This window comes from Mustela nivalis (assembly GCF_964662115.1).
Source record: "Mustela nivalis genome assembly, chromosome: 6".
Classification (NCBI taxonomy): domain Eukaryota; kingdom Metazoa; phylum Chordata; class Mammalia; order Carnivora; family Mustelidae; genus Mustela; species Mustela nivalis.
Window position 1 is genome coordinate 18389984 of NC_139025.1, and position 19096 is coordinate 18409079.

Below are 19096 nucleotides of genomic sequence, written 5' to 3' on the forward strand. Positions count from 1 at the left end.
CAATAGTCCTAGTAATGACTTACTATATAATTGATTAGGAACAGAAAAATCTGGAAAGTGACTTTCAATGCTGTTTGGATATCAATGATAGTTTAAAATTTCACAAATAATAGTGACCATATATTAAACGATGAGGATATATCATTTGGTCAGAAGCCCCATCCCCAGGTAGAGATCCGACTAGGGTACAAGGGGCTCCCTGTGTCTCCCCACATCTGGCCCTGGGTAGTCAACTGGAAGGGAATCAGGAATTCTCGACTAAACAAATGATAAGCCTCACCGTGGTTCCCTCCCTTGCCCCTCCTGGGTGAGAACCTCTGGAATTAAGGCTGGAGCAAAATGTCCAAGAGGTTTCTCCCTGAACCCAGAGCCCAGAGAGTAGAATTCACTTGTTTTCAGATGTTGGGTGTGCACTTGGCCCTGGCCTCAGGCGAGGGAGTCTGTCTCCCATGTACCAGCCCTGCCTCCCCTTTGGTGGCGGCTGAGGGTCATCTGAGGGCAGGGTGATGAGCCACCATGCCTTGGGGGCTGCTGGTCCCCACTGCCGGGGCCCGACATGTGCTGCCCAGGCCTTGCTGTTGCCACCCTTCCCGCCCAGCTTGTGTGACTCAAACAGCAACAAAACATAAACTAAATCAATTATCATAAGGTCACAGGTCTAGCCCATGAAAGACTAGACAAGACTTAAAAGAAATTAGACTGCAGCTGAATGTAATTAAAAAGGGTTTTGATAGGAATGGAGTATAATAACCTTGTGTGATGATTCCTTTAGAGTGGCATCTGGTACATCGTCTAGGACATAGGGTTTAAAAACAAAGCCATAAATACCTTGTAGTTAATGGCCTTGCTTTAGATCTCTTTCTTTTATATTGCGTGGGCCTGTCCCAGTGGTGGGCACCGTACAGACCACGGCAAAAGGAAGCCCAAGACCAGGCTCGTAGCTGGGGCTCAGTGGGTCCTTCTGGGTAGATGGGATGGCCTCTCCATCTGTTCAGGCTGCTGTAACAAAATGCCGCAGATTGGGTGGCTTAAATGACAGACTTTTAGGGAAACCTGGGTGTCTCAGTTGGTTAAAGGTCCTACTCTTGATTTCGGCTCATGTCCCTCATGTCATGATCCCAGGGTTGTGAGATCAAGCCCGGCCTTGGGGTCTGTGCTGCGCGTGGAGCCTGCTTAAGATCTTTCCTCTCTCTCTGCCCCTCCCACTTGCTCTCACACTCTCTCTTAAAACAAAAACAAAAACAGATGTTTATTTTTTGTAGTTCTGGAGGCTGGAAGCCCAAGGACAAGATGCTGGCCAGTTTGGTTCCTGGTGAAGACTTTCTTTCTGGCTTGAAGAGAGCTATCTTCTCTCTGTGCTCCTACGTGGAAGAGAGCACTCTGTCTCTTCCTCTTCTGACCAGGACACTAAAACCATCATAGGTGCCCCACCTTCCTGACCTCGTTGAAACCTACATACCTCCCCAAGGCCCCATCTCCCAAACACCATCACCCTAGGGATTAGGGCTTTGGCACTAAATTTGGGGGTGGGGGATACAAACATTCAGTCCACAAAAGATGGGGTAGGTCTTTAGGTACCAGTGAACCCACGGGCTCATCGTTGTCTGGCATAACCAGAGGGTGGAGGTGGGTTTTCTCAGAGAACTGGGACTATAATCCATATCAAGAATTTCTGGGAAGAATGGTCACTTTGAACACTGAGAGGAGGGTTTATAGTAGAACAGGAGAGTTCCTTTCTGTGTTTCTTTTGGGGAAATGCACCTCCTGTGTTCCTGGTCTCACCCTCCTAACCTACTGCAGAGCCATCAGCCACAAACTTCCCAGATTCTCTTGAATCCAGAGCCCTGGGTGGGGCGGCCTCAGAACTGAGTCCCAGTCCATGGTGGGGGTCATGGCAAGTTCTGCAGATGTCACCAGGGTCCTGTTCTCTGCCAGGAACATTTAATTTCACATCATTAAATTGATAAGCGCCCTATAGGTCTACTAAAATCCCGGTTTCCATCGTGTCCTCACTCAAGAATCCACAATGTGGCCAAATTGCCAGAAACCTGAGCTTTTTATCCCAGGGGTCACATCCCTTATCTCTTACTCTTGCTGCCTTATCCAGCCTTGTTTTGTTATTCCAATGTACTTTTTATCAAGCAATATTTTAAACATGCGGAAAGTATAGAAAATAACATTATAAATGCTCGGGTATCAACCCTTTAGCTTAAGAAATGAACAGAGCGTCGTACAGTTGGAGCGCCCTCCCTGCTCTCTGTAAACAGGACTAGGAGGAGCACGTCTGGGAGCAGCAAGTGAGCTAGATAGAGCAAGGGTTTGGGGACTGGGTGGACTCAAGTGGAATTCTGGCTCTGTGCTTCCTTGCTGGGAAAATTTGGGACAATCCTGTAACCTCTCAGAGCCTCAACTTCCTCATCTGTAAAATGGGGATAAGGGTATACCACAGACCTCCGAGAGTTGTGAAGACTGAGCGGAGTAATAATGGAAGGGCTTGGCCCAGCACTGGGCACACACGGGATGCTCGGAGATGGGGGTTCTCGCTGCTGGTGGCTGTTGGGCTTTTCTCATCTTGGATTTCAACTACGGGGATAGGCCCCCGGGAAGCAGGGAGGTTTTGCTTCAGGCGAGGCCTGGGGACTTGTCAGTGCCCAGGTCCAGGCAGGAGGGTGGGGAACGGAGCTCCCGTGATGGATGCCGTGGTCTGACTGATGGGCTCCTCGGTGGATTTCAGGTGCTAGTCCTGGCTGTGAAGCAGCTGTTTCCAGAGTTTGAGTTCATGTGGCTGGTGGATGAAGCCAAGAAGAACCTGCCTTTGGAGCTGGATTTCCTCAATGAAGGGAGGAATGCAGAGAAAGTGGCCCAAATGCTCAAAGACTTTGACTTCTTAAAGGTAGGAGGGGCAGGGCAGTGGGGGGCACGGTGGTGTGGTGAGAGTGTTGGTCCCTCCCTTGCAGGACATGAGTGGGGATGCCTCCTTCCTTCCCGAGGCTTCTTTCCGAGCCTGAATGATTTGTCCCTAGTGTTGCACATCAGAGCTCTTGAGGGCAGTGTTACAAAGATATACCAAATGTGATTGTTGACCTATCAGCCAAACATGTTTATTGAATGATCCGTAATTCTAATACACTGAGTGCTACCCAAGGGCCCGTAAGCTGTGGTCTCTGCCTCCGTGAAGCCTGGGATGAGGACATTGATGACGATGGTTGCTACTGTGCTCTAGCACTGTTCCCAACACTATATGTATAATACCTCATCTAATATACAGTCAGTTCTGTTGTAATGCTATGTATGTGTTCCTAGAAACCTCCATAGTGTGCAGACTCACACAATAGAAACCACAGGGCTTATGGGGAAAATAGGGCTGGGCCTACAGCAGTGCCAACGGACCCACAACAAGATGCTCACCATCACTCATTTTCAGGGGAACGCAAACCAACACCACAGTGAGATATCACCTCACACCTGTCGGAATGGCTAGAATTAAAAAGACAGGAAGTCACAAGTGTTGGGGAGGATGTGGAGAAACAGGAACCCTCCTGCACATTTGGTAGGAATGCACATTGGTGTAGCCACTGTGGGAGTCGGTGTGCAGGTTCCTCAAAAAAACTGAAAACAGAACATGTGATCCAGATAGAGGCAACCCTGTGTCTATTACCGCATTATTTCCAACATCCAAGATCGGGAAGCAGCCCAAGTGCCCATCCACAGATGAATGGGCAAAGAAGATGTGGTGTGTACACAATGGACTATTACTCAGCTATGAAAAAGAATGAGATCTTGCCGTCTGCGACCACATGGATGGACTAGAGCACATAGTGCTAAGTGAGATAAGTCGGACCGAGAAAGACCAATGCCTTATGATCTCGCTCGCATATGGAATGTAAGAAACAAAACAGATGAACAAACCAAAAAAGACAAAAACGTGGACTTAAATATGGAGAACAGACTGGTGGCTGCCAGAGGGGAGGTGCATGGAGGGATGGTGAAATAGACAATGGGGTAAAGAGTACAGTCACTGGGATGAGCCCCGAGTGAGGTGTAGAGCCGTTGAACCATCCGCCTGTACGAATTGTAGCACTGTTCGTTATACTTCAGGAGAAAATAAAATAGACAACTCACAAAGGAGAAAATGCAAATCTAAAACAGTGTCACCAGTGACACAGAAAATAAAAGAAGGTGGGAGCCTACTAGAAAACAGCGTAGTTTTACACACGTTACATGGCTAAGAAGTACGTAAGACCACCGAGCACATAGTGCCCCAACCTGACAGCTGCTTGTGAAAGTGAGCGCGGTTGGAGTTGCCACTTGTGCGTTAGTGTGTGGTGGTGGGAGGCTGGTCATCTGGGCGTGGGCGGAAAGTTGTAACCCAGATGTGCATGGGTGGGACTCATGGTGCCTGTGGCAACGTTGGGGTGTGTGTGTTTTGTGTATGCCCGGGGTCAAGCCCACCCGAGGGAAGCCGTTTCCTGTGTTCACGGGGTGTTTCCTGGGGAGGATAGCTCACATAAGCCAGTGCAAGATTTGTATTACAATCAAAGTGCCTCCCCCAAGTATATCAATCACATTTAAAAAGTTTGTGTTTTCAAGTGTTAAAGAAGAACTGACTGTCTGATATAGACGACTCTGTGGGGAACAACATCAGATGATACAAAGTAGCAGCTTTGCAAGAGGTCCTCCATTCAGGAGAAGGGACTCGACTCCCGTGGTCCTTCAGGGCAGGGCAGGCTCTGCTGAGGACCTGGTTCTGGAACAGGTCTTTGAGGTTGGCCTGACATTCCCCGTGGGCTCCCTAGTCTTCTCCCTAGATAGATGCACGGCACTGTTCTTCCAACATACGTGGTCCTTCATGGGTCTTGGACCTTTTTACCCTGGGGGTTTCTCTTCATGATACAGGGGTTGGGACCCTCTAGTACCCTGCATAGTGAGCTTGGCTTTCAAGTCTTTGAAGAGATCAGCCCTTCTCTCTTCACTGGAGCGTGCGGGAAGGGAAGTCATAGAACCGCTAGAAGCTCCAGGTGCTCTTTCCAGAGCAAATAGGTGGTGCTGTTCTTGGTGGGGGGTCTCAGTACCTTGAATTCGGAGGTCTCTTGCTCTTGACTCAAGTGTTCACGTGGCTTCTGAAGACATCAGAAGAAAGGGAGGTAGTGTTTCTACTTCTGCTAATCCAGCTTTATTAACAGAAGTGGGGAGACTGAGAGTGTGCCTACCCTAGGCACCCGAGGATCCTAAAGCTCATATCATGGCAGAAAAGCCACAGCTGTGGATTGGTGTCACGTCTTCACACTGATGGAGCCACTGGCTGAGTTTGACCCTCTGAGTGAGCTGAGAGTCCGGTCTGTCTGGCCCCCAGGATGATGTTCGACTGCCTTTGCCTCAGCTGGCCTTCACAGATGTGCGTGTACAGACCTGCTTGCACCTGTAAATTCCGACGGGCAGACTAGACCTGGTAACACTGCCCCAGCCTTGAAGTTCAAGCCACCAATTCAGTAAACACATGGCCCTCTCACACAAGGTATCATACCAACTCATTAGCCTGGAGCTGTGGGTTCTAAACTATGTTTGGTTCTGCTTGTCTCGTCCATGTCTTCCGTTGCTTTATCCCACATCTCCTGAGCATTTCCTGAGCTTGTTGTTCTAGGGGCTGGGAGGCTTGGCTGAGTAAGAGACGGTTGGCTACTGCATGAAAAAAGGTCCCATGTAGTGGGGTACAGAAACACTGTGTTGCCACAGTGCAGACATTTCCATGCACAGAGGTACAGCCGATGACAGAGACTTGGCTGCATTTCTGTGCACGCCCAAGAGCAAACCCTCCCTTCTGCTCAGGGTAAGGAGCTCAAAGGGGCAAATGGTATTGATCAAACATTTCTTCTGCTTCCCCGGACTCTACACAGGTACCACGACATCGGCTCCTTCCCATAGCCAGCACCCCGTCTTACAGGGGATGGTCTTAGAGGAGAGCAGCTAGGGCCGCCATCCAGATTTTCTGATTTCATCTCTGGTGCTCGCCTAAGGACATTCTGTTGCCTCTTAGCGGCAGAGGTGCTCCTCAGCACCAGAACTATGAACTAGACAAACAGAACCATCTCCTTCACCGTTCCCATGGAAACAGCAAATCATCCTCTGGCTGGGGCCAACTAGCATCTGCCAGACCAAGACATGTAATAATAATAATAACACACATTTCAGAAATGAGGATGCCAAATGGGTAAATAATTAATGTAACAATTTGACCTGCCGCTTCTAAAACCCACACACTGTTCCTAAGACAATGGTGCAACTGAGGCTCCTGAGTAATTAATTTTGCCTAAACACATAACAAGTGGGAAGCAAATTTTGCACTGTGAACCCAGTTCAGCTCTTAAAACTGGAGATAGATTGCCTTTGCATACGGGCACCCCATCACAACATCTGTGCGTAATTAAGCCTCAGCGAAGAGTTTACCTCTCCGTGTATGAGGCACCTTCCGGTGGGGTTTCATAACCTCAGCCTGTGCTCTAAATCTCCAAGCCTCAGCCGAGCACCGAATGGAATTGTGGGGTCAGGGAGACCGGGAGAGGGTGAGAGGGAAGCCGGGCCAAACAGTCAGGACAAGGGGATTTGTGGATCTGTCGTGTGCTGTGGGGAGGGGCTGGGACAGACAGTGAGGTCTGTGACTAGCCTGGGGGGAAAGCTGGGACAGGGGAGGAGGGAGAAGCCTTAGAAGCACAGAGTCTGAGACCGGAAGAGATGAGAGTGTGCCTGGACATGGGGAGGCAGGGTGAGGGAAAGAGGTCATCTCCTGAGCGGGCCCACTTTTGGTGTGTGTGTGGGGGGTCACTTGTTAGAGCAAGGCCAGCATCCCGGGACTCTCCAGAAATTATGGGCAGACCTTGAGGGACGTGCATGCTTTTGGAGAAGCAAGCACCACAGCTTCCTATGAATTGCAAAGATGAAGAACCACTGATGTGAAATAATTAGGAGGAGTTAATATTTTTTACGTGCCTGTCTATGTGAGACCCTTTTTAAAGTGCTTTACATGTATTTACTCCTTAATCATTATAAAGTCCCATGAGGGAAGGGCCACGATTAGCTCTTTGTCAATGGTAGGGAAATTGAGGCCCAGAGAGGTTAAACCCTTGGCCCCAGGTTACACAGCTTCTGGTAAGGGGCCAAGGCAGCTTGTGAATGGAGGCAGCCTGGCTCTCAAGGCTGTGGGTTAAATAATTTATGGGGCAGAGCTGAATTGTGCGGAACTGTCTGTAGCATCAGCTCTCAGCCCTAGTCGTGTGTCAGAGCCACCCACCACCCGTGACCCTCTCCACGGCTGTCACGTGGCAGCTGCTGTCCGTCCAGCAGGTGCGAACGAAGTGTGTGCTGCTGTGTCGAGCACCCGGATCCCACACGTGCTAGTAGGAAGTCGGGAATGTTGCTTTGCTGTAAATGTCATCTCCGTTTCACCAGTGGGAAGCTGGCACTCAGGTTATAAAACTTACCCACAATCACACAGCTTGGAGGGAGCACAGCCAGGGCTCTAGCCCGAGAATCTGCCTCGGGGGTCTGTGCTCTGCTTCCCTGGACTCCTCCAGTGATGGGCATGGGCCCAGGCGAACCAGGGCCTGCTTCAGAGGTATGGTGACCAAAGCCCAAGAACAAAATGGAACCACGGGGTCAGGGCCAGACTATGAGACTGAGGCCCAGGGTCTTGGGCTTGAATTTTCCATAATCTGTACCTTCCTTCTTGGGATTAAGATTGGCCCCAGTGTGTGTGTGTTGGGGTGGGGAGCAGGTGGAACCCATGGGAGTGGGGCCTCTGATCCATAACAAGGAGATAGACTTTGGACCCAGAGTCCTGATGGCCAGACTGTGACCCTGCCTGTGGGGTCACTGGGTCCCCTGGCCATGACCCCCCTGAGTTGAGTTTTGTTTGGGGGGCATGAGAGGGTGGTTCTTATGCCCCTTTAGAATGATTCTTCTTCATCTTTCTCCACTTCGATGGAAAGAGCAGAAGAAGGCACGGGGATGAAACATGGGTGTTGGGGTGAACTTCGTCTTGTGTTCCCAAACCCTCCTACCCACCTGGCGATTGAGGGGCAAGTCATTGACCTTATGTCTCCCGGTCAAGCCACGTTTCTCCTAAGTGAGCAGGGCGCAGATCTGCATTTTGTAGTCATTTCCGTGATATAGTTGTCAAGGGGCAGTTTGCCGTGAGCTCCCTACCTCTCTACCTCCCAGGTTTGGTCTTGTGTCATTTCAGATCTGAGCAGCTGTGGCAGGGGCCGTTGTGTGTTCAGACAGGGACCGTTGCCTTGGGAGGGAGGCTGGGGAGAAAGGTGGAGGAGTGGGGAGCGGAGCGCTCCCACCGCCCCGATTAACAAGCCCAGAGAGTCTCCTGACTTTGGGTTTTCTCTTTCCATCTGTGGCTCTTTAAAGCGATTTCCAAGTTGCCCCAGGCAGGCCCAGATGGGGGTCTGACCTCCTGTCCCCGGAGCCCCAGGCGCCCACGGCCAAGCTTAGATTTCCAAACAAACTGAGAAAAGACCTTAACCTCAAAAATATGTCCCTTCCATTTGGAAGCCACAGCCAACAACAGCAAACTTGCACTCATGTTTTTAAAGATAGCTTGTGAAAAGTGCCACACAAGACTGAATTTTAAGTTCACAGTCAGAGAGTCACAGATGTCTCTACTAGCCCAGATTCTCAAATGGCAAGAACTGCAGGCAAGTAGCAAACCACAATACCTTGACTTCAGTTGGAACCTTTGTTCCAGGGAGCCCAGAGAGTTCCGCATGTGTGTGCAGCCCCAAGCATCCTCCGAGCTCCTAGAAATGGGGCAGGACCATTTCCTCTGTGATGAGGAAAACGGAGGCACTGCAGGTTAAGTGGCTGAATCAAGACATGACAGTATTCGCAGAAGGAGGATGGAAAATGGGTTTCTTGATTTGAAGGCTGAGGTCTTAGTGCTAGGTCCTTATTCCCCCAAACCCTTGACTGAACTCTCCTTGGTTTCTTTCCCCCCCCAACCTCCGTTTCTTCCTTTCTTCCTTCCTTTCTTTTTCTTTCTTTTCTCTCTCTCTTTCTTCTGTTTTGTTTTATTTGTAAGTGGAAACAAGCCCATCACAAGTTGTTGGGGACATGTGGCATGGGGAGATCCCAGTCATTCCTCCCTCCTGGCAGTGGTGGCACTCTGAGGTCTCACTCACTCATATGGCAGCCCAGGAGCCCTTGGTGCAGTCCTATCTCTTGCCTCTTCATGGGGAAATCTGTTCTCTTTTTTTGCCATTGGGTTTTCTTAGAGTCAGAGGGGGTTGGAGAGCATATCACTTAGGAATGCATTTGTCTGCAGGTAACCAACAGCCCAATTTAGAGTGTCTTAAACAAAAAAAGACTAATTTTCCTCACATGGCAAGACGGCTTACAGCAGTTGCCTGCTGATACTATGTTAGTGGTGTGGTGCTATCAGGGCTGGCATCTCTGATTTTCTTGGACTTTTCCTCATGGTGGCAAGATAGCTGCTACAGCTCCAGGAATCATATTCACTTTCAAGGTAGGAAAGAAGGGTAAGAGGAGTTGTGCTGTTTACAAACATCCCCCCCTTTTTTAAGACCACTTATTTATTTGAGAGGGAGAGGGAGAGAGTGCATATGGGCAGTGGGGAGGGGCAGAGGGGAGAGGGAGAAGCAGACTCTGTGCTGAATAGGGAGCTGGATTTGGGGCTTGATCCCAGGGCCCTGAGATCACAACCTGAGCCCAAGGCAGACACTCAACCCACTGAGTCACCCAGATGTCCCACAAAACATCCCTTTTTATGAGGAAAAAAAAAAAAGGCCCTAGCAGTCCTTCCACATACGTCTCATAAGCCAGCACTGTGTCATGTGACCATCCCTGTGGGAAGGTGGGCAGGGAAAGTATGTAGTTTTTCCTATCTCTGGGGAAGAGGACTGGGAAGAGCTGCCGGGTTAGGATCCAGCATTGCCACAGAGGACCTGTAGGAAACGCACATGAGAAAACCCAGGACTTCCTGACTGAACAATTTATCACCCCATAAAAATTCGTTCATTTGTTCGTTCGTTCATTCGTAGACATAGACATGGAATACATCCGTTGCACCAGTGTAGACACTGAGGCAGAGGGTTGAGAGTCACATGAGGAGGCTGCAGTGGGCCTGGTGCGAGAGGGAAATAGATTTCAGTGCCAACTCTGACTCCGGTCTGGCAGGTTCCACACCTGTCCCCCTAAGTCCCGATTTTAGTTTTGGCTCTTGCTGGTGTCTAGAGGCATTGAGGAGGGTGGGGAAGCTGTTCTCTGTTCCCTGAGCAGGAACAGGTCTCTGAAGGAGGGCCCGGGGGCCTGGCTGGTGGAGGAGGCAGCATGGCCCAGCCCGCCCCTGCTCCCCTCCCCTGTCACTGCTCGGTCCCTCTCAGGCTTTGTCTGGAGCATCTGGCCCGCCAGCCCTTCTGACCTGCCCCTGACTCTTTCAGGTCCCCCGCATCTACTGGGAGCTGTCCACCAAGCGGGTCCTTCTGATGGAGTTTGTGGATGGCGGCCAGGTCAACGACAGAGACTACATGGAGAGGAACAAGATTGATGTCAATGAGGTGAGCTTGAGTGCGCACGGCGGCTGTGCAGGGACACGGGCTTGGTTGGGGCCACCCACCGAGGGCAGGCATGTCCCTGTGAGGTCTCACTGCCTTGAAATGGAGTCTGTGGGCTGAAGAATTCCAGTGTTCCCGAGTACAAAGCATCCTCCTGGGGCGTCTGGGACAGCCCTCTGCCCTGTCTCCTAAAGCTGGGGCTGGTCACGCCCAGTGGGGTGCAGGCCCATGCTGAGCCCTTTCTTGCCCCTCGTGCCCCAACAAGTGACGGCCATCGGTCCACTTGTCCGAACCCCACAGAGCTGAACAGCCCCAGAGAACAGTGGCATGAAATCCATAGGACTTACTGCTTCTGTCCTTATGGGGCGTGGGCACAACCTCCCCCTTTCTCCTGCCCTCCCCTCTCCCTGCTGTTCGCCAGACCTCAAGGGGGTCAGGCCAGCAGGGGCCAACTGCTTCTACTTCAGAGAGCTACAGGAAAAGGGAGGCCTCTGTCTCCTGCCTCCCACTTTGCTGGGCTCAGGGAAAGAAAGCTGGCCGGTGTGGGGCGACCTGTACCCCATTTTCATCTTCTTGGTTGCCGTAGCGGCCACAGGTGGGAATGGAGTTGTACTTTTTCAGCAACACCCATCATTTTTAAAGTCCCTCCTCTGAGCCTAGGTAGGGGGCTTTGGAGGGAGTCAGATGTCATTCCCTTCTTTAAGGAGCTCACCACCTAGTGTTGCTGTTAGACCCACAGCTAAATCCTTATGAGCCCCTCTGGGTGGCAGGAGGGGTGTGAGCGAGACCCCAGGGAGCTGCTGATGGTAGTGCTTTGCTTCTGCCGCAGGCCGGCTGCTGCAGCAGGACGGGTGGGGATTTGCTGGGTGCGTGTTGCCAGGGTGGAGGAGTTGGGGGGCAGCGATGGCACTGTGAGGAAGGGGAAGGGAATAGGGAAGCTTGGCAGTGTTTCCAGGGGAGCGTGGAAAAATAGGGTGGGGGCAGGCAGTGAAGACGTTGGGCAGGACCCCAAAGGTACTGGGGAGTCACGAAAGGTGTCAAGGCATGTGGTGACGTGATCCACTGCTCTGGGTAGGCGAGAGGAAGCAATGAAGAGAGGTGAATGCTCTTCCTCCCACCCCAGGCAACATATGAAGATGAGCCTGTGGTCCCAGTGGTGGGATGGGCCGGAGGAGGAAGCTCCAGATGAGCCAGTGGAATGTAGGAGAGGGTGCACCCAGGGAGCTCAGGCCTCTGAGTGACTGTGTGACCTCTGCCAATGGGGACAATGACCTCCTTCTAAGAAGGTTGTGAGGGGGGGCACCTGGGTGGCTCAGTGGGTTAAGCCGCTGCCTTCAGCTCAGGTCATGATCTCAGGGTCCTGGGATCGAGTCCCACGTCCGGCTCTCTGCTTAGCAGGGAGCCTGCTTCCCCCTCTCTCTGCCTGCCTCTCTGCCTACTTGTGATCTCTGTCAAATAAATAAATAAAATCTTTAAAAAAAAAAAAAAAAAGAAGGTTGTAAGGGCCACACGAGTGCTGAGCGCTGTGCCTAGCAGGTGCTTCATGCTTCATATGGTAGCAAGATTGTTGTTTTTGTTCTCATTTGGGCTCTGTCCTTTCCTGCTTCCTCCTTTACCTCCTTTTGCCATAAATGTTTATTGAATGCCTAACTCACTGTACCAGGTGCTTTTTTCCATAAGAAACTTGGGAGGCAGGTCTCATTGTCTTCATTCTTCTGATGAGGAATCAGAGATTCAGAGAGGGAAGGTAACTCATCCAAGGTCACACAGCTAGTGGAGCTGGGATTGAAACCGAGGCCCCTGAGTCCACTGTTTCTTAGTTTGTAAAAGGAGATTTTGCGTCAAGAGCATAGGGCACTGCCGCTGGGGACCTGGCTGGGAAGTGCTCAGCCACAGCTAGCCTTGGCCTCCTGGAAGCTGAGAATGATGCTCCCGGAACCCTTGAGGACCTCAGGGGTGTGTGTGTGCAGAATAGGGAAGCCAGACAGGCACCAGGCCACACCACCCCCCACCCCACCCCATCACCAGAGTTGCCTCTGGGGCTTTTCTTTTCTTCTTCTTCTTCTTCCTTTTTTTTTTAACGATTTTATTTATTTATTTGACAGAGAGAGATCACAAGTAGGCAGAGAGGTGGGCAGAGAGAGAGGGGGAAGCAGGCTCCCTGCTGAGCAGAGAACCCGATGTGGGGCTCGATCCCAGGACCCTGGGATCATGACCTGAGCCGAAGGCAGACGTTTTAACCCACTGAGCCACCCAGGCGCCCTGCCTCTGTGGCTTTTCTGGAAGAGGTCTCCCTTTGGGAATTGGGAAGGGACAAGAGAAGGACTGTTTTAGTTCAACCTTCCACTTTCCAGTTGGCAGGACACTCTGAGGGAGAGCAGAGGTCTTTCCCGAGGTCACTGGGCCAGTACCACAACTTGGGGCTTCTGATTCTGCTTGTCACTGTTGCCTTCTAGGGTGGGCCTGGGAGGGTGTTGGGGTTGAGCTCCTGCACAAGAGGGAGGGAGAAACCTGCTTGCCCATCTCCCCCAGTGGTGGTTGGGGTGGTGTGTGTCCCTTGACATCTGTCCAGGGATCCTCTGCCCGCTGGGACCCTTGGGTATAGAGTCTTTGGCTCCAGTGGGCAGTGGAGTGGGGCGAGGAGGGGGATCCCCTCTAGCTTTTCCTGAACAACCTTCATGGGAGCAGGGTCTCTGCCGGTGGCTCAGGAAAGACACCAGAGGTCTCGTACCGTCCCCTCCCCCACCAGGTTCCTGGCATTTACTTACTGCTGCTGCGGTGGGATTTTCATTTCAGCAGCGCCCCCAAATCCATTAATCTCTTTGGATACAGTGAGTCCAGGGCAGAGAGTGGTGTTTTATCAGAAGCAGCTTTGATTTTTCAAAGACAAGTGCAAACAGAGATGTGCTCTGCTGTAGTTGCTTCTCACAGCTGAACGAGGTGCCTGGGACAAGGGGCAGCCGGGCCAGAGGGGGTCTGCAGGAGCTGGGCAGGGTGCTGCCCTCTGAGAACCCCATTCATCTGCTCCTGCCTCTGGCCCTCTTTAAACGTCCTGGCTCATGAGGCCAGCGGTCTGGGTCGAGCAGATTTTCAGTGGACATCCTATGAGTTAGGGGAGAATACATCAGCCAGCCTCGCACCCTGGGTTAGCCTCTGGGAGGCAGGCCTGGGGCAGAGTGCTGGTTTTTTGTTTTCTGTGATCATGCAGGGTAGGGCAGGCCGATTTCAGAGTGATTTGGGGAAAACAATAACAACAATAATAATAATAATTACAAGCAACTAATCTGTGCCAGGCCCAAGGCAAACGTAATCTCTACTCCTTACAGCTCGAGGGTGAGATGGGGAGACCAGAAGCCCATGACTGGGTGAGAAAGCTAAAGCTCAGAGAGATTGAACCACTTGCCCAACCGCACACAGCTAGCGGGGGCAGAGCTCAGCTTTCTATCGGAGGCTCCTTGTTCCTCCACCTTCTCCATCCCCTCCCGGGGATTGGGATCCGACTCTGGCTGCCATGGAACCAGCCCACCTGCCCCCAGCTCCTGAGTGACGGCCACATCAGTAATTCCCCGAAGAAGGGGGAGCAGTGCTGGCCGAGCAGCTCGGCCCAGCACGCGAGTGCTAACTGAATGCAACCCTTCTCCCTGGAACTCCTGTCAGACATGGTTTTTTCCGTTCCACGCGATGCTGTTCCCCTTTTAGAGGGAGGAGTAGACGAGCGGTGTGTGTGGGGTGTGGTTGGCGCTGCAGACTGGGAGTTAGTCGATTATTGTTGTTTTCACGATTATTACCGTCGTTGGACCCTGTCCTTTCCTTCTTTACCTCTTTCTATGGTTAGTGTTTCCCACCCGCCCAGCCGTGTGCCAGACGCCTTCTCCACTGCAAGCTTAGGAGGGAGGGCTTCATGCCTCTCTTTGCAGGTGAGGAGTTGGAGACCCGGAGAGGGGAACACCCAGATCCTGACGGTGTACTTCCCCGTTTTCACATGGATCTACCATGTCATCCCCAGCCCGATAAAGATGTGAATGATCTCGAACCCTCTGGCAGGCTTCCCCACCCTCACTAAACTTGCCTTTTTGACTGTTGCAGGACGTCACTTCCACTCACTACTGAACTCCATAGAAGTGGAATCCCACAGTGTAGTCTTTTGGGTCTGGCATCTTTGTCATCAGTCATCTGTGGGTCTTTTCTGGAAGCTCTGTTCTCTTCCCTTGATTTATTGGTCCATCCTTGCAATAGTACCACACTGTCTTGATGACATAATTCCTCAGTCCCCTGGCCCTGGCTTCTGGGGTTTGCATGACCTGGGAGCCTCTTTGGTATTCTGTGATGTTGTTATTAAAGACTGCTGCAGAAAGCCCAGGCTGGGCAGTGGGCGGGGATGGCCCCTTTGCTCTACTGGGCTGTTGCTGACCACCAGTTGGGAGAAGACTGGGGACAGGCTCGACTTTACAGAAACTAATCTTTATGTCTCTTACCATGTGGCATCAGAGCCACAGGCCTCAGGGAAGACTAGTGGGCTTGAGTGTGGGTGTGTGTGTTGGGGGGAGGCGTGGGGACCAGGAAGGGGGAGGTACGGGAGACTCCACTTGGCTGAAGGCTTCTAACAGACTTCTGAGTTCTAAAGTCTCCTGCGGACTGTGGGACTCAGTGAGTTATCCCTGGAGTGAAGAAGCCCTCCTTAGGACAGCCTGTCTGTGAGTGTTCCTTGGGGAGGGAAGTATGGGACAGCTGGAAGTGACAAGGGACAAATATGTCACCCCGTATCCTGGGTGGCAGGGTGTTTAGTGGCATCCTGGCTGCCACACGTGGCTGACTCCGCTTGCAGTCCAGGCTCAGGAAGTGGCTGTAAAAGGAATCGCTTTCCAGGTGGGTGGGGATGGTTCTAGACCCCTCCAACCGCTTGTTGAGTTGGCCCCACTCCTCTTCGAAGAGGCCTCCTTGCACTGCAGCATTCCAGCCTTGCTGGGCCTCGCGTGTGAGGACCCGAAGACCAGTCTAAGTAGTCAGTATGCAAAGACTTGGGTACAGAAGTGCCAGGTTGGGAGGCAAGAACTTGAGTTCCAGTCCCTGTTCTGCCAGTGGCTTGCTGTGTGACCTTGGATAAATCACTCCCCCTCTCTGGACCTTGATTTTCTTATTCAAGGCAGTGGATTAGCTGGACTCTAAGGGCACATCCTGCCTGGCTATTTTACACAACAGTGATTCTTGGCTTGCTGGGAGCAAAGACCTCAACCATTTATTTCACAATCTCCAGAGGGAGCTTATTTAATAATGCAAATTCCTGCTGTACCCCAGACTGACTCATCAGAATCTAGAGTGGAAAATGTTGCAAGAATCTGCATTTTAACAGACTCTTCAGGTGGTTCAGACACTGACTGGAGTCCAGGAACCACCTGCCACAAGGCCAGCCTCCAGACACTGTGCAGTGCTAACCCGAGTGTGCTCATTCCTCCAGGGAGTGTGAGGCCTGCAGGGGGAGGGCAACAGCCTGGGGGGGCCTCTTTTGTTTGAATCTCTGCACCTGCCATGGTGATCATATTTGCCAGTCACATTAAGAACTGGTGACAGTGACTGTCACTGATTTTATTAAAAGTAAAGGTCGAGCAGGAGCACGCTTTCCTAGGCCGGATGGAGCCTCCTCAAGCCACAGGACGACTATTGATTGCAGACCTTTTATCGAAGGTTAATTGGATTTCAGGGAGTGTGTGTTTAAGACCCTGCCTGGGCTGAGGCCCAATTGAATTTGTGTGAAATTAGCTAGAGAGAAATGTGACCAGGTTGGGAGTTTGGGGAGGTGGGGATGGGCACTGGGGTCTGGTAGGCAGACACCTGCTGCTGTCTGTGAAGAGTGAGGGAAGGCGCAGAGATAGGGAGCTAGCGAGAGACGCCTGGGGGCCAGCTAGGGGAAGAGAGCAGGGGGCTTCCAGGGATCACTGGCTGGACTTTGATTCAGTCCCCTGTCTTTGGGATGGCCCTCTTGGTATGTGGTGTGGCCTCCAGAGCCCACCCTTTTACCTTTCCAGGAAGTAAATCTTGCCTTGAGTCAGTGGGGGTGGGCGTGGGGTGGGGATCAGGGGTTCAGCTCATACTTGGAAAGCCTTCCCATGAATCTTCCTTTTTCAAGACCCCCAGCTCCGGTTTTCAGAGGTGTCAGGAACCTTCATTTGCTGAGCATCTCTGGGCTTGGGCAAACACCAAGCCTCCCTCCCCCACCCCTGCTTGCCAGCCTAGGGTCCAGGTCTCAGTAGCTCTCTGTCCCCCACCTCGGCAGAGGCCATCTTGCTTATCTCTTTCTGTCTGTTCTCTCTGTTGCTGGGGGCTCTTTCTGCTCTTTGTGTCTTTTAACCTTCTTTGTGAGGTCAGGGAGGGAGTGGAGTCAGCACATGGGTTCAGTTGGCCATGTTTAGCCAGAAGCCCTTGTCATGCTTCTTCCTTCCAGTATGTTTTTTTTTTTTTTTTTTAAGATGTTATTTATTTGGGAGAGAGAGAGAGAATGAGAGAAAGAGCAAGAGAGGAGAGAGATCAGTGCCCTGCTGAGCAGGGAGCCCGTTGTGGGACTCGATCCCGGGACTTCAGGATGATGACCTTAGTCGAAGGCAGTTGCTTAACCACTGAGCCACCCAGGCACCTCTCCTTCCAGAAGTTTTAAAATCAATTCCGGGTCATTCTGGGAGCCGTGGAAGGGTCTCAGATGTGTCTTTCAGCCGCTGTTCCTCGTGCATCTACTGTGTGTGCACATTGTGTGTGACTGCTGTTCACAGGCGTGCACAGAGCTTGGTAAAAGGGGAGGCTGGGAGCCCGGGCAGGAGGGGCAGAAGGTTATGCCTGGCTCTGCCATTTGCTGGCCAGGGACCCCTGAATGAGTCACTTAAACTCTGAGTGATTGTCCACAGCTGTGCAGTCAGAGTCTGAACAATACTTACTTCCCAGGGTCATTGTGTAGACTTTAGGCTGTGAAGTTGTGTAAGATCATTTAATTAATTGATTAATTATATTTCTTAGGTTATTTATTTGAGAGAGAGAGAGAGAGAGTGAGCGTGCCCAAGCAGGGGGAGAAGCAGAAGGAGAGGGAGAAGCAGGCTCCCTGCTGAGCAGGGAGCTCGATGCAGGACTCGATCCCAGGACCCTGGGATCATGACCTGGGTGGAAGGCAGACGCTTAACTGACTGAGCCACCCAGGAGGCCCTGTGTGAGCTCATTTATAATTCATGATGTCATTCACAGAGGCATGTCTTCCTGGGACTCGTCTTTGCCCCCTTCCTTTGCACTTACCTCTGTTGTCCTGGGTACGGAGATGTGGAAAATGAGCAGTGGTCCTTGACTGAGTGAACAGTGACCCCTGCCCCTGTCTGTAAAGGCCATGCTGCAGTCAGGCCCTGGTCTCCCTGTGTTGAATACCACACTTACTTTTCTTCAGCATCGTCTCCCACTTCATGGGCCTCTGACTCCATGGTAGAAGGTGCCCAGAGGACCAGGGGAGCAAAGCTGAAGAGGAATGAGGGATCCTGTTTACCGAAGTCTCTAGACACAGAACATCTTCTCCACTGTCCTCATGTAGAACTCCATTAACGTGTCAGACCAAATCTTGAGAAGTGCGGGGTTGTTTGAGAAAACTCAGTGCCCGAGATGGGCTCCTGGAGATTTCTTTCCCTAGCAACGGGGTGTTGGGAGTGGAGTCAGCTTTCTGGGTCTTTGGTACTGGCTCTGCTTATAAAAGGGGAGGCTCCCAGCCTCCCCTTTTACCATACCGCCTTGGTGAAGTCATTCGCTCTTTGGAAGCCCCAGCTGCCCATTGTAAAGTGGGGGGCAGGAGAAACACCCATGGGAGTGTTTGATGATTGCAACATGAAGTGTTTGGTACAGTGGCCCCAGTATGTTCTCAACACAAGTTGTTATTACATTGGACTTCCAGCCCTCAGCCCCCCTTGCCAGAAAGAGGAAATGTGTAGGGAAGAAACCCTTTCCCCATTTCTTTCTTTCTTTTTTTTTTTTTTTTTTACTATTTTATTTATTTATTTTGACAGGCAGAGATCACAAGTAGGCAGAGAGACAGGCAGAGAGAGAGGGGGAAGCAGGCTCCCTGCTGAGCAGAGAGCCCGATGCAGGGCTCGATCCCAGGACCCTAAGATCATGACCCGAGCCGAAAGCAGAGGCTTTAACCCAGTAAGCCAGCCAGGTGCCCCCCTTTCCCCATTTCTTATACTGACCCGGGTCAGGTAGAAGTATTTCTCTGGAGTGCCCTGTTGCCTGAGGCAGGGGACGTTGGATGTCAACAGCTCCTCCTTCACTGTCTTCCATAGTCATGGCTCCCAGGACCCCATGCCTCTGGTCACTGTGACGCTTTGAGTCTGTCTGGCCAGGAGGCCTGAGGACCCCTTATTGGCTTTGGGGATATCTTGTGTCCTGGCTCTCAGGTGATGTCCCACTGTAAGCCTAGCCCAGAGAAACTTTCAGCGGGCTCCACAATTAGAGTAACTCCCCAGTTTCCTAGAATTAACTTCTAGCACGGTGTGTGGTTGAAG

General features: G+C 51.7%; 1 protein-coding gene across 5 annotated transcripts in view; it reads left to right on the plus strand.

The window, feature by feature from the left end:
- Nucleotides 1–19096, plus strand: part of ADCK1 (aarF domain containing kinase 1) — a 118698-nt gene that overhangs the window by 84663 nt on the left and 14939 nt on the right. For all 5 annotated transcript variants that reach the window (XM_082733677.1, XM_082733679.1, XM_082733678.1 and 2 more), the window contains 2 exons: nucleotides 2735–2893; nucleotides 10461–10577. In XM_082733677.1, coding sequence (XP_082589803.1) covers nucleotides 2735–2893; nucleotides 10461–10577 — 276 coding nt within the window. The remainder of the gene's footprint in view (nucleotides 1–2734; nucleotides 2894–10460; nucleotides 10578–19096) is intronic.